General features: G+C 33.0%; 2 protein-coding genes across 2 annotated transcripts in view; both read right to left on the bottom strand.

The window, feature by feature from the left end:
- Positions 1-2,328, bottom strand: part of LOC106055829 (cAMP-dependent protein kinase catalytic subunit PRKX-like) — an 87,570-nt gene extending 85,242 nt beyond the window's left edge. Inside the window, exon 1 of the mRNA XM_013212301.2 lies at positions 1,352-2,328. Within this exon, the coding sequence (XP_013067755.1) occupies positions 1,352-1,598 (247 nt within the window). The 5' untranslated portion in view covers positions 1,599-2,328. The remainder of the gene's footprint in view (positions 1-1,351) is intronic.
- Positions 2,329-7,917: 5,589 nt separating this feature from the next.
- The window catches only part of LOC106055802 (succinate--CoA ligase [ADP-forming] subunit beta, mitochondrial-like), a 31,688-nt gene continuing 24,313 nt past the window's right edge, over positions 7,918-15,292 (bottom strand). Inside the window, exon 12 of the mRNA XM_056011863.1 lies at positions 7,918-9,688. Within this exon, the coding sequence (XP_055867838.1) occupies positions 9,679-9,688 (10 nt within the window). The 3' untranslated portion in view covers positions 7,918-9,678. The remainder of the gene's footprint in view (positions 9,689-15,292) is intronic.

The raw sequence follows: 15,292 nt of genomic DNA on the forward strand, positions 1-15,292 counted from the left end.
GAACCCCAAGCAAGTAAGAAGCTGATGATGATGACGCGCTAGTACTGAAATGGCAGATCCTTTCATTTGTAAAGAATGAGCACCGGTAGTCTTATAATGCTGCACTAAATGAACTGGTCTCAAAAATTCTCTTAATGCTAGAAGCATGTACAATAGTTCTTTTTTACAATTGACAGTTTAACAAGACTGTCAGGGCACACTCGTCCCCCACAGAATAAATGTAAACATCAATCTTTTCTCTATCACTTTCTCTATTCTGATAAAACAAAATGTGTGTTAGTAAATAACAAAGAAAAAAGGGAGAGATGGAGCTCTTCTTTAGCCTAGAAACATTTCAGTTAACACTGTATTCAAAAGAACTGCGGACTGGCATTGGGTAGGCCTACTCACGGAGAAATGTTGAATTATTTCTACGCTTCTATTAGGAGTTGATCTAAATCTAAATTAGAAAAGGGGGGGGGGGAACAATCAAAACATAAAATATAATTTTAAAAGAAAAACAAACAAAAAAAAACTGATCTGGTGGAAAGAACCCCACATTTACAACTATCTATCAATAATGTAGAAGTTATTTTCCTTTTCAATACTAAACAAAATAAATAATTACCAATAATTTATTGACTAAGTGGTAATTTTTTTATTCCTGTCTTGTCTATGCCAATAAAAAAAATTGTGCAAAGTTTCAACTTGATCCGAAAATGGGTGTGGAAGAAATAGGATGGCTGCCTGGTCGTGAGGTTTGCGCGCTGGACTGTCGTTCGGATTTATCGATGGTCGAGGGTTCAAATCCTACCCGCTCCCATCCCCCGTCGTCCTGCGGGAGGTTTGGACTAGGAAGTAAACTATCTTCAACTCTGAAGGAACATCCGAAACATGTAAAACATTTTACAAACATAAAGTGTACAAACTTTTTACCAGACAGTTGATATAGGCCTAAGCTTTGTATAATGTTGGGGAGACATGGGCATCAGATGTTAACTCAAGGCTTACAACGAACGGGTGATAATGATTAGAATTGGGCTTGATGAAGTGATCTACAAGACTTTAAAATTATTCCTTCATTTAGATCTAGAGGACCCCTACTATTTTTTTCCCTACAGAAAGATTTATAATAATAATAATGTTTATTGTCCGTATGGAAATTTGTCTTACAATTTGTGCATTACACCAAACAAAAAACATTATAACTATAAGAAACCAAAGTGTACATTCACACCAGACTCACTCATAATTTACATGTGAGAAAGTTTATATCAGAGTGTTCTTATTTAATGATTTGATTGCCAGGGGAACAAAAGAGTGTTTGTGTTTGACTTGCACTCAGACAATAGCTGACAACAAAGAGACTTACCAATAGTTTTTAATATATCCAACTCCTCGAAACGGTATGTGCTAGCCTTCTTGTTGTCGTTTGATCTACTCCTGGCTCCCCTGTCGCCGACCCCCTCCGCCGTGTTGCCGTTGTCGTCCGAACTGACGTTGGCCACATCCGATTCGTCACTTTCAGGCGATGACCGCAATGAGTTTCCCAGTATGACAGTCGATGATGAAACATCTTTTTTTATGGCCCTTGTTCTTGAAACTTTGGCAGACGCCATGACAAAGTAGATCTAGATTTTTTATCTAGATAGCAGTATTCTAGATCTTGATCTAGAATCTAGAGCTGATCTAAAATCTAGATGGTCTTGTTAGTCTAGAGAATCTAGACTAACTTTAAATCCAGAAACTAATCTACTAGACCTTAAGACTTAAGATCTTGATTAAGATCTAGACTAGAGCTAGATCTAGATCTAGTCTAGATATAATTTAAACTTAACAACATTGAACATGGCTTACATAAAGCTATCTTGGAATCAAATCTTGATATTTACACATTCTTTGGATGAAAGAAAAACAATTTTATTCTACAATGAAATATCTAATCCAGACTGCACGTCTAGGAGACTATATCTAGAAAATCTAGATCTAAATCTAGATTGAATCATAAATGTCAAACTAGTCAAAGACTATAGTCTAAATTCAGAAACTGTTTTGTGTTATTTAAAATCTTTTTTTTTTCCTGCGTATAAATAAGTATTCGCTTTTTTTTTAATTTCGGTTAATAAATTTAAAAATATTATTTAACGCGCGAGAGAAATTATGTCACAGTTCCAAACAAATGATTGAAGTAAAATGACAGGTAAAATCCAACTGGGCTGGCACAAAGTCTAGAGGTAGAGTTGCTCCACTACTTCGCCTGACGAGAAGAACTTTTAGGCGGAAAAAGAGGGCAGAGGTCGTCTAGTGTTCAGGTAGTCTCCACCAAGTCAAGAAGAAAGCATTTTCTTTTTTAGGATAAAGGGGAGGGAAGCGCGAGTTGTCAACTTCGCAGGGTACATTAGCAGACGGCTATAGATTCGATCTAGAACTATAACTTGTATCTAAATCTATGTAGTCTTTTTAACTCAAGTACATAAACATAGAAGGGTAGGATTCTTTTATCTTTCATTAGATCTAGATTCTAGACTCTATATAACTTAAGTATTCGTACACTGGATTCCGTACAAATAACCTTCTAGATCAGTGTTTCTCACATTTGTATCGGTAACGCCACTCAAACGAGAACAATTTCGTTCGCGCTCTCCCCCCCTTTTATCTAGCTAAGGACCTTGGGGAGCGAAGTAGTCTTTCATAGTAGGGTCCGTAAGGGCTTTAAGAATTAATAAGGAAGATAAACACAATGTTTACAGCTACATTTTGTACAAATATTTACATTTAGAATCCAAATTTATCAAGTAAATATTCTTTTCAGCATGATTAAATCTAGTCCACTTCTTGTTGTTGTTTTTTGTGGGTTTTTTTTTTTTTTTTTTTGTATTTTGTTTGTTTTTTCACAAAGCTTATAGAATTGATCAGCTCACTTTGTGTTTCTGGTACTAATTTAAAACACATTATTTCTCCCCTTTCCCATTTTCGGATCAAGTTGAAACTTTGCACAATGTTCATTGTTCTTAGTAAAACATGAGTCGATTAGAAATTAAACAATTGATTGTATAGTGGTAATTAATTTATTTTGTATGATTTAGAAAAAAAAAGGGGGGGGGGGGAATTACAGTATACAAAAAGTTTTGATTCGATATTGTTGCAAAAAGTCTCTCTCGACAACGATATTATCGTGTGTCTGTAGGCCTACATTTAAAAGGTCCCTTATTAGAAGCTGAAACGATGTTTAAAATATTTCAATCTGTTAAACATCGGTAATAATGTCATTTCACTTGGTTAATAATTAAATATTGATGGATAAATACAGGGAAAATACAACTTTTTTGTCTTTTAAAAAAGAATTTGACCGGTCACCTTTTTTTTTTTGTCATGAGGTCGTCACCCCCCCCCCTCCCTTGAGTGGCCCTCACGATCCCTCTCCCCACTGTTGGAGAAACTAGCTAGCTTATTGGTAATTATTATTATAAGCAGCAGTAGTAGCGGTAGGAATCATAGATCGCCTGCAAAAGAAGTACCATAACAACTAATTCATTCTCTGATAGTGCCTAGATGGAGACTTATTCAAATTGATTCCTTTTTTCTTTGTGAGATGCTGGTACTGCAGTGTCAATAACAATTGTAGATTTTAACCACTCCTCAATAGTATCACTTTTTCACTTGGCTGCGTCGTCCTAGCTGTGATCTACTTATTTTGCCAAATCCAATGCAGACATTACCGATTTTCACTGTCTACGTCTGTCTTTGGCAGTAGATCTCTTTTTGGTTGCAAATGTGAATCCCACAGCCTTTGTAAGAGACCTCCAGCTGGCTTTTTGTATTAGATTACCAACTGGCTTTTTGTATCTCCAGCTGGCTTTTTGTATTAGATCACCAGCTGGATTTTTGTATCTCCAGCTGGCTTTTTGTATTAGATCACCAGCTGGCTTTTTGTATCTCCAGCTGGCTTTTTGTATTAGGTCACCAGCTGGCTTTTTGTATCTCTGCTGGCTTTTTGTATTAGATCACCAGCTGGCTTTTTGTATCAGATCACCAGCTGGCTTTTTGTATCTCCAGCTGGCTTATTGTATTAGTTCACCAGCTGGCTTTTTGTATCTCCAGCTGGCTTTTTGTATTAGATCACCAGCTGGCTTTTTGTATGTCCAGCTGGCTTTTTGTATTAGATCACCAGCTGGCTTTTTGTATCTCCAGCTTTATTGTATTAGATCACCAGCTGGATTTTGTATCTCCAGCTGGCGTTTTCGCCTGCTCGAAGATTATCCTTTCAAATGTGTCAAAACGTGCTGCATACATCAAGAAAGTAATTTTTTGAGCCTAAATCAATTTAGACAGACCAGTTTTCATTTAATAGTGGCTACATTGTTGATCTTTTTATTGTACCTTTGTTTAAAATTAGAGTTAGAATCTAATCAGTTCAAAGTTCATTGTGATGTTACAGAATTTATTTTGTTACCAGGATTTTTTTTTTCTGTGTTGACTTTAAGATAAATTCCAGTCTAGGCCAACTAGTTAATTATACCAGTAGTTCGTGGGACACCTAATCAGGCTTCGCGGTACACTAGGGTTTCGCGGAACACAGTTTGAGAAACACTTAGACAAATGCATGGTGTTAAACAAGATGGAACTGAATAAGGAACACGAGGGGATATATCAATTACACGAAGACCCATCTGGGGTTAGAGATCTAAAAAAAAAAGGACAGATTACATTGGGCATGTCACATTGAAAGTAGGTCAGAGAACAGAGAGGCAAATAAAAAAAAGTATACCGGCAAAAATCAAAAGATCTACGACCTAAAGGCCAGACCACGAGTACGATAACTTGATGATGTACATCCACACCAGCTATGAGTTCGAGCATAGAGATGAAAAACTCAGGAGAGAACTGTATGAAAGATGTCAAGGGAAGAACTGTATGAAAGATGTCAGGAGAGAACTGTACGAAAGCTGTCAGGAGAGAACTGTATGAAAGATGTCAGGAGAGAACTGTATGAAAGATGTCAGGAGAGAACTGTATGAAAGATGTCAGGAGAGAACTGTATGAAAGATGTCAGGAGGGAACTGTATGAAAGATGTAGAGAACTGTATGAAAGATGTCAGGAGAGAACTGTATGAAAGATGTCATGAGAGAACTGTATTAAAGATGTCAGGAGAGAACTGTATGAAAGATGTCAGGAGAGAACTATATGAAATATGTCAGGAGAGAACTGTATGAAAGATGTCAGGAGAGAACTGTATGAAAGATGTCAGGAGAGAACTGTATGAAAGATGTCAGGAGGGAACTGTATGAAAGATGTAGAGAACTGTATGAAAGATGTCAGGAGAGAACTGTATGAAAGATGTCAGGAGAGAACTGTATGAAAGATGTCAGGAGAGAACTGTATGAAAGATGTCAGGAGAGAACTGTATGAAAGATGTCAGGAGAGAACTGTATGAAAGATGTCAGGAGAGAACTGTATGAAAGATGTCAGGAGAGAACTGTATGAAAGATGTAAGGAGAGAAATGTATGAAAGATGTGTTGAAGCAGGCCAAGGACTCCAATGGACTGTAACGACATTAGGATGTTGTTGTTGTTGTTGTTGTTAAATTGCTTTTATATGGCGCCTCTTTCGTGTGCTACATTCTCTTTTGTGGACCAGTTGGGGGGGGGGGAGGGGGGGATTCCATACTGCTGCCTTTGTCCGCTCAGCAAACACAACTTTGGTCGAGTCGGAATTCAAACCTGAGCCCCCTTGTTAGGTGGCCAAGCCGTAGCCAATCGGTTTAGGCCTCTGGGTCACACATTTCCATAATTTCATTTTCTCTGTGGCATTTTAAGGCTCGAAAGTTGTTTTCCCTTTGAAACTTTTCATGTGACTAAAGAGGCCGATCCTTGATACACAACTGGTGTCATAGGTTGAAATTTCCCATTCTTATTGTTATTATTAGTTTCCCTGACGTATGTCTACACTTGACTGCACCGCGACCCACACGGCGATCAACTTACTTCTAAGTGCAATAGACATTTATGAAGTAAGCTTAAACTAGTTGGCAGAGCGCCGGTCAAAAAATGGCGGACGACGACATCTCGTGTTTTTTGTTAGCCGGTTTGCTGGCAGTGCAGAAAAACAATGAAACCTCAAAATGTAACTTTTTTGTAGGAGAGGTATTAATACAGCATGATTATCTATGTCTGGGAAGAGAAATATGATTATGATGCGACAAGGGCGGAGACAAAAAGAGGAAGAGAAGAGAAATAAAGCAGAATAATTCAACTGGAAAATAAAAGGAATAATGTTAGTTTATATCCTACTCATTTCTTAGATGTGAACAGTGTCGTCGCTAGGGTGGATGTCACCCGGTGAGGACCGCACCCCCTAGTGATGCCACTGGATGTGTACCATATTAAAATTATGTCTAGTTAAACAAAGAGTTTAAAATGATTTTACTCAAATCTATGGAGCCGAATCATCGTCTTTCGCAGAGTCTTCTTACTTACCAAGCTCGAAGACAGTCGGCTTAACTACCAAGTTCGTGAGAATCTACTTACCTACCAAGCTTAGGTCTCATACAGCTGACCATGGAGCTATCAAAGCGTACAAAGTGCGAGTCGCAATGCATTTACTGGTGTGTAGCTTTTTTATAATTTAAAAAAAAGTAATTCAGCTTAGTTTTTTGTTTGCTTGCCCGAATTCTGAAAAATATTGAATGCTATAGCAGGAAATAGATACACTATACACGATTGAAAGTAAGCTCTATAAATCTAACTTCAATACTGAAGGTACTCGAATGATCCACTGCAGTCTTTAGTATTGCTTCTTTTGTATTTCTTGAACAAATTAACTCTTTCTCTCCGTAATTATTCTCCACGGTCCGATGGAATTCTTCATTTTAGTATTTTTTTTAACCCTGTTATGATTAAGCTTGAATAACTTTGTCGATTGTTATCAGAAAGTGTTTTATTTGGTCTAGAATTTAAGGTCTCTTTGCTCTTTTATGTGACACAAAAGTAAAGTTCATAAAATCGAACATTAATTTAATTTAATGAGGTCAAATCAACGATGGTATCGTCAATTTGGAGAGATAGAGTTAAAAGATTCAACTAGCAAAGTGTCCTTGGTTTCCCCAATAAAGATGCACGATAAAACGTTCACACAGTAAGACAATACCAATGTGTCTTGAGATGTTTCTTTCACTTTCATTTTTTTTTTTTTGTTTTGTCAGGGGAAACAACTTTAAATACTGTTGGACACACTATCGTGATTTGCTCTCCCCTGTTTGTGCATTAAAACAAAAGACTACTATCACATTGTCAGAATAAATTGTTTCGCTTCTTAACATTTAGAAAACACGACATATTACACGCATCTGTAGTCATAAATACTTTGGGCTTTTATTTTAGGATTTAACATTACATAGTCTTGTCTTCTTGACCTATGACAATAAAAGTGACCACCCATTATTACAAAAAACGTTATCTCACCATACAACCATTTGCATAAATGGAATCAACCAGAAAACAAGAACATATTTTTTTAAACTACATTTAAAAAAAAAACAAATCTTATATTTAGCATAGTTGAATCAAATATTTGTAATTAATGTAATAGATCTAGCTAGACTAACAATAAAAATGCATTTATAAAAACTATTTTAAAAAAGAGGGAGGGAGGAACAACCTAAATTCAAACTCATGGCTCAAGCCTTCTCAAGCCATTCACTCAAGTACAAATTCTTTCTCTTGTTTAAGATACCAAACAAAATAAATAATACCCATTAGTTAAAAAACTAATAAGTTAATTTTTTTTATTGATTCTTGTATAGTCAGATAAATGAAATAGTTGTGCAAAATTTCAGCTTGATCCGAGAGTAGTTCTTGGAAAAATAACATGTACAAACTTTTTACCAGACAGACAGAGTTGATATATTCTTTGAAAAAAAAAAAAAGGCCAGTTTCCATAAAATATTTCTATAGTTTATTTTTTTTTTCACTCTTATTAAAAATGTCTCAAAAAATATATCTAACACTAAAAGCAGTCTCAAATAGAATGTAAATATTCCCCAGCAGATTGTATTGATATGTTATACTAACAACAAAATATCTTTGAAGAGCTTTGATCATTTCCTTTTGCCCATTTTAACAGTAACAATAGATTCCTTCAATGTTTCTCAAGCCATGGCTTGACCTTTCAATTTTTTTATGTTAATGCATGTAGATTTGAAGAAAATCTGAAAGGAAAGCTGTCTTGCAGGACAGGGTGTATGGGCATAAATTTACAAAAGAGGGATTAGCAGCCTAGAAATCAAGAAGGAGCTGCTAGTACCTCTGGTGTGAATGGACGTCAACTAAACAAAAGAGGGATTAACAGTTGAAGATTGAGTACTGGGAACTATGATAGGAACACCTGGAAATCAAGAAAGGGCTAATGGCATTTAGTTTGAGAAACATTGAGCTTATCAATACACAATCAATAATAATAAGATAACAAAGTATAAAGCATCAGCCTCAGGTCAGTTATAAACAACAGTATTTACGGAATGCTTCTAATACAAAAGTTCAATCCGTGCCAAAGTATTAAGGGTAGTGTTCGCTCTAGCCATTGATTCATTGTATCGGTTCAACATGAAAAGTTACTTTCATATCTTCATATAGGTTTTGTTGACTTTCCTTGGACTCACTAGCCATCATTGGGAGCTCATCATGAACCTCTGGCACCTCTACAATCATCATCTCAACTATTTTTTCTTATGCTACATTCAATGACTGGGGTATGGCATACACAAGAATAATGGCATAATGTTATTAGCGTTTAGTTTTTTTTTAATTCTCTCTCTTCATTCTCTCTTCTCTCTCTCTCTCCTTCTTAGTGGCTGCATTCAGTCAAACCTCGTAACAGCATGTCAAATCTGGAGCAGTGTGCAACTAGCAATTTGATGATATCATGGGAAACACACTCAAGTGTCACTATTCTATTATTAACATCTTAGTATAACAAACTAGTAAAAACACACACATGGACTATATTATGTTCAAATTTGAGTCTTGCACTCTAAGATTAATGATATAAAAGTAACTGTATGACATACAGGTTTGAGTCTCAAGGAAATTTTATAAACAGAATGAGTAAGATGTACATGCCATACAGATAGATAGAATCTGTATATGTTGGTCAATAAATTGCTTTCAAGTCTGAACAATTTTATAACATACAGCTGTCAACTACATATCTAGGGCACACCTGATACAAATTAAAGGGTCAATTTTAGTTTATAATGAACTTGTAACAAACTAGTCAAAACACATTCATGGACTATATTATGTTCAAATTTTAGTCTTGCACTATTAAGATTAATGATATAAAAGTAACTGTATGACATAAATGTTTAAGTCTCATGAAAATATAAAAACAGACTGAGTATGATGAACTCTATGATGTACAAGCTATTAAGGAATTAATCAAACTCACAAAAGTCACTCCAATATATGATCACTGCCCAAGAAATACAAGGGAACCACAGTCAAATATAAACATTCATCACTCACATATATAAATATCTAACATTTGTCATCCTTAATGTGACTTATAAATACATTCAGCACAAACTCTCTCTCTCTCTTTCAGTCTTCATCTGTTTCTAGGTAGTTTAAAGCATTTTACTCAGCGGAGGTGTGTAGTGTTATCACAAAGAAGACTTGAATGGCCTACTATTCAAACAACATTAGGATTTCCTGTTGGAGTAGACAGAAAGGGAGAAGACTAGATTATAAGCAGATAGAACTAGATTACTAAAGGCAATATATTTTAATTTATAAATAGAACTAGAGCTGATTACTAAAGGCAATATATTTTAATTTATAGATAGAACTAGAGCTGATTACTAAAGGCAATATATTTTTATGTATAGATAGAACTAGAGCTGATTACTAAAGGCAATATATTTTAATGTATAGATAGAACTAGAGCTGATTACTAAAGGCAATATATTTTAATTTATAGATAGAATTAGAGCTGATTACTAAAGGCAATATATTTTAATTTATAGATAGAACTAGATTACTAAAGCCAATATATTTTAATTTATAGATAGAACTAGAGCTGCTTAATAAAGGCAATATAGGCCTATTTTTAATTTACTTCTAATAATGTGTGGGTTTTTGAGAATTTAATTTCCTTAACTAAATGATAATTTTAATTATAAATTTAACTCAAAAAAAGAATTTTATAACTGCTAGACAAAGGCTGATAAGTATATCTGAAAAACTATATATATTTAAAAAAAAAAAAAGTATTGTCCTATATGGGAAAGTAAATATAATAGTTAACTTAGCATAAAAATATAGGAAGTTTAAGTAAAAATGTTTTTCAAAGATCACTTTTAAAATGAGTTGATGATGTGGAAAAGTATTCAATAGGTTTTTAAAAAAATAGATGTTTCGTAGGCCTTTCTGGAATGTACTGCTTCACTGACTCAAATTTGAACCAGAAAATCAATAGATTTCATCTCTTGTACATTTTTTTATGGCACGGAAAAATTGTTATCTGGTATCCGACATTGAACTCTTAATTTAATAACAGAATGACTAAAAGCTTAAGGTAAAATACAAACTAACTTAAATTTGGGATTATTTAGGCTTCAATTATTATAAGTTGATTGTTTTAGTTGTAGGCCTATATTTTACAGCAATGATATTGGTTCTCAATAACTGGCTTGGTCATAATGTGCCTCTGGGCTTCTCACAGACAATAAAGATTTTCATTTCTGCCAGAATCATAACCACCTTTTTTTTAAATTGAAGAAAAGTACTAAAATAAAATAAAGAACAAAAAAAAAGCTTGTAAAAAATGTTTAAGCTTTAAAAAAGCTACTGAATTAACTGCTCACATGCAGTCATATTTTAACCTGCTCACATGCAGTTATAAATCTTTGAGATTAACAGTGAACATATGAAATTTTTGTTTGTTTTTGTTGCAAGCTACTCTTCACAGGTCAGCAATTTTTAGCTTTTTAACTTCAACTTTTGACTAGAGCACTCAAGGGAGATCTACTGTTATAGTAGGCCTGAACACTGACCTGTGACGTGGCAACCTGGTCAGTGGAGACCAGTAGCTCTTTGCCACATCACAAGTCTGATTTACATGATGTGATGTGGCGATGAGCTACTGGTCCTCACTGACCACAGGTTGCCACGTCACAGGTCAGTGTTCAGGCCTACTATGATAATTGGTCTCAACTCAAGGCACTCAAAGCAATTTGGTTGATAAGCAGAAAGATTGAGCCTTTTAGTAAAGGTCAATATATTTCCCTATATCACAATAAGAAACAAACTTATATAATCTTTAGTAAAAGATTAAAATGGTGTCTGTGCTTATACAAAATTTAATTAATTTATTTCTTATGATGCTCTTACATTTATATAATTTTTTCATAAATTCATATAGTTATCTGTAACTTGTGTATTCAATGTACAGAATTGTTAATAATAATACACCTGAGACCTAAGTACATGACCATAAAGTAGTTAACAACTAAATATAAACAAGCTCCTTGCAGAATAAAGTATGCATAGATAATAGCCTTCCTATTATTGAGGCTGTTATTATAATGATGCATGAAGATATTCTCAAAATTAACCCAAATCAAATTACTTTATGATTTGATGCAGCGTTTTGTCATGAGGTTAATTATGATTCCAGCCTTCCTACCTAGATGTCTCAACAAGAGTTTCACTATGCTTTTCATTTATCAAAATCACCAATACTAAGATACTTTTTTTTTAAACACAATTTCTTTTTTTTTCTATTATATACAATAAAAACACTATTTTATCTTATTTCATAAGTATGCTACTGAATGATGCATTATTTTTTTTAGCTTAGAATCATTGACATTAACAAACTCCAAGTTTCTTAGAGTCATTACACATTTAAAAGCTACTAATTCTTTAAAATTAGATTTAAACGTTTCCATCTACAAAAATTAGAAGAGATTTTCAAAATTCTAGTTCCGTTAAAATCATGCTCAATTAAGATATTTCTCTTTAGTTGCAATAAGATTACAGTTACAGTAGCTCATTAAGTTGTATGACTCCTTTTTTTTCTTATATCCAATTAGAATCTGTTTCAGTAGATCCACCTAAAAATAATATGATCTTAGTGGATGACTAATACAAGCCCCAAGTAGCCCCAGGAACTTGACTCCTTGGACACTGGGTCCAGAATATCTTCAATATAGACATACTTATGTTTTAAACAAGTTGGTTTGATATTTGGACCTATGTTTTAAGCCCATACTTTTTTGATAATTACACTGATGTTTTAAACAATAAACCATACCATATAATATGAAAAGATACTGTTTGATACTTGAACCTTTGTTGTAAACTATACTGCTTGATCAATGGGTGAAAAAAAATGACATATTTTCATATGTTTGAGATAGTAAGAAAAGTAATTATATTGTAGTTCTTATTTTTTTTAATTAAAAGTAACAAATTCAAATTGATAGGAATCTTATACAATTAAAATGTGCTTTAGAGGCATCATTAATGAACATTTTTAAACGTGTCTTTGATCATAAATAAAAGATTATAAACATAAAAGGAAAGTTGTTCAGTGTAAGCATCAGGAAAGAAGCAATAACATACTGTGTTGAGGTTTTCAAAGTGCAATGTGGCTTAACATGGCATTGAGAAGAGTGGCTGAGATAAATTCTAACTTTATTGCATTTAAAATAAAAATGATATATCAATTACTTTGTAATTTATTGAATTTAAAAAAATCATAATTGAATAAGTTTCAATTATTTTTTTAAAAATTAAAAGTGATATACCTATTGTACAAATTATAAACTCTGTAAATTGAAAATTTTCTTTGTTAATTAAGCAAAATCATTATTATAATATGAATTTATAATAGTGTTGCATTTTAACAATTTTCTTAAAGTTTAGTGGTTAAACAGAAACATATTTAGAAAGATTATGTTTTTTTTTTCTTTTTTAATAACAATAAACTCAGTACTGGAATTTTTCATTTAAAAAAAATTAAGAAAAAATGATTATGCATTTGTTTATGTTTTTTTAATTCATGCTAAACTGAAATGGTAAGAAAAGAAACAATTCAAACCAAGTAACATAAATGTAAGCCAACATGAAATTATTCTACACCAGTGTTGTTGAAAAAATAGTTGTTTAATAAATGATTGTGACAGTAATTCAATATACAGATTTCATTAGGAACTGAAGTTGTTACACGTTGATCTAGATGTTAAAAGATGATCTAAACATGAATGTATTTAAGTCAGCTAAAACAATCATGTCTAGCAATTGCATTGTTATGATCACCAACATATCTATGCAATTAAACTGGACATTTAAAAGTTCATGAATATCAATATAATATAAAGGAAGTGGTCATTACTCAAGGATGGGAAAATCCTTAGAAAGATGCACACCTCAAAGCTAGTTTTGTTGGTGTTTTTTTCTCAACAAAATCTAATTTTATCAAAATATCATAAGATACTGTATAAAAATAAAATACTTATATATAAGAAAGTATTTAAGGTTTTTTTAATTACAATTATATTAACTGAAATATATCTAACTCCTAATTTTAGTAAGTAAAATTCAAATTAATAGTTAGGTCATCTAAACATTTACACCCATTAAATATTTAAGACCTGATACAAACATTCACTATTCATTCAAAACAAAAAATAAAGTTATATATACACAGACTTTAAAGGTCAAGGAAACAGACTGACACTATAAGTTAATATATAATCACTAAAACATAGACATTGCTGGACATATTTAAAAAAACTCAACATGGCTGCTCCCAAACACACATACATCAGACATAGCAGGGAGAGCTCATTATTGTATACAAATGTATATAAATGACATGGCACCGGAAATTCTTATTTCACGATAAAGACTTTATTTCTTAACAGAAATTGAAACCTATAGATCTAAGTATCTTTCTTTGAAAAATAAGATGAATGCTTAATGAATTTTTTTTTTGCAATTTGTATTTTCTGGCCTTAAAAAGATGTGATTCTTTTAAAAAAGAATTGGAGGACACTGTATTTTCACCACAAAGAAACAGATGTATGTAAATTGTGTTTCAACCTTTAATATTTGTCATTACCAACTGTCCGCCATCATAGTATAATAAAAGTCTGTGATCAAATGTCATATGGTAGCTCATGCATTAAAACAAGATTATAAAAAGTTTGTTCTAACAGACACTCCATACATCATCACTTTAACATAAAGATGTTTCTTGGCTCACCTTAACAGAACAAAATACTTAACAATACACCAAACAATGTACCTATATTAAAATTATCAACTTCCTAAAGGTTCTCAAGATGTTGTTTTAAAGACATTGATAATGACAATGATAAAAAAAAAAAAAGTTACCAGTGAACTACAGAGAAAAAAAAAGAGGACAGAAAATAGTCAGGTAATAAATTATTTTTTTAAACCCATTCACTACATTTGCCAGTAGCAACTTTTACAAATCTTGTCTATTTCCACTCTAATGTTAATTAAACACACCAAAAAATAAACAGAAAATTGTGAGTGAAATTGAAATTCATTCTGCCAAGAGCAATGCCAATCCTATTCTAATCCCTAGCAAGACCAGCAGTTGTCACCAAGCCAAACAGTCACACTAAAAAAATCAACATTTCTAATCAAAACTCAGACCTTAATTTGACTGAAAATAACAAACAACTAGAATGTTAACCTCCATAGTTGTCAAGAAGTGTTTCCACAACCTAAATAGAGATGTGTTTCCCTGAAAACACACACTCACACACACACACAGATGCAAGCTATGGTGAAGAAATATAACATATAATACATCATTAGTGAAACCATATGAACATTATTGCTAGTCCACACACAGAAATGTGTACTACTGACAGATTTCAGTCATGCAGTCCAGCCAACAAAATAATGAGCAGAAAGACTACATCCGAACCATAGAGTCCTTCAGTTGCACTATCACAAGAGTTACTGACAGTCTTCAAATGACTTTTTTCAAAATTAAAAACCCTAAGTTTGCAAAAAAATAAAAATTTACAAAGCAAAACCCAATCAGAACAAAATTATAAACTATTAAAAACAAACAGACATTCCATTTTCAATACGGTATTCATTTGTAAATTAAATCCTTTTCCTGGTTTGTAAAAAAAAAACCAACTTGACATTCATTTTTTTGTTTTTAATTCTTTGCGAATATGAAAGATAGCAAATACAAAGAAAATCCTTACGTTCACAAAAATCTTTCTACATTAAATTCATTAGGGTACAAAACCCTTGGAGTAA

Source organism: Biomphalaria glabrata, chromosome 15 (assembly GCF_947242115.1).
Source record: "Biomphalaria glabrata chromosome 15, xgBioGlab47.1, whole genome shotgun sequence".
In the NCBI taxonomy this organism is placed as follows: domain Eukaryota; kingdom Metazoa; phylum Mollusca; class Gastropoda; family Planorbidae; genus Biomphalaria; species Biomphalaria glabrata.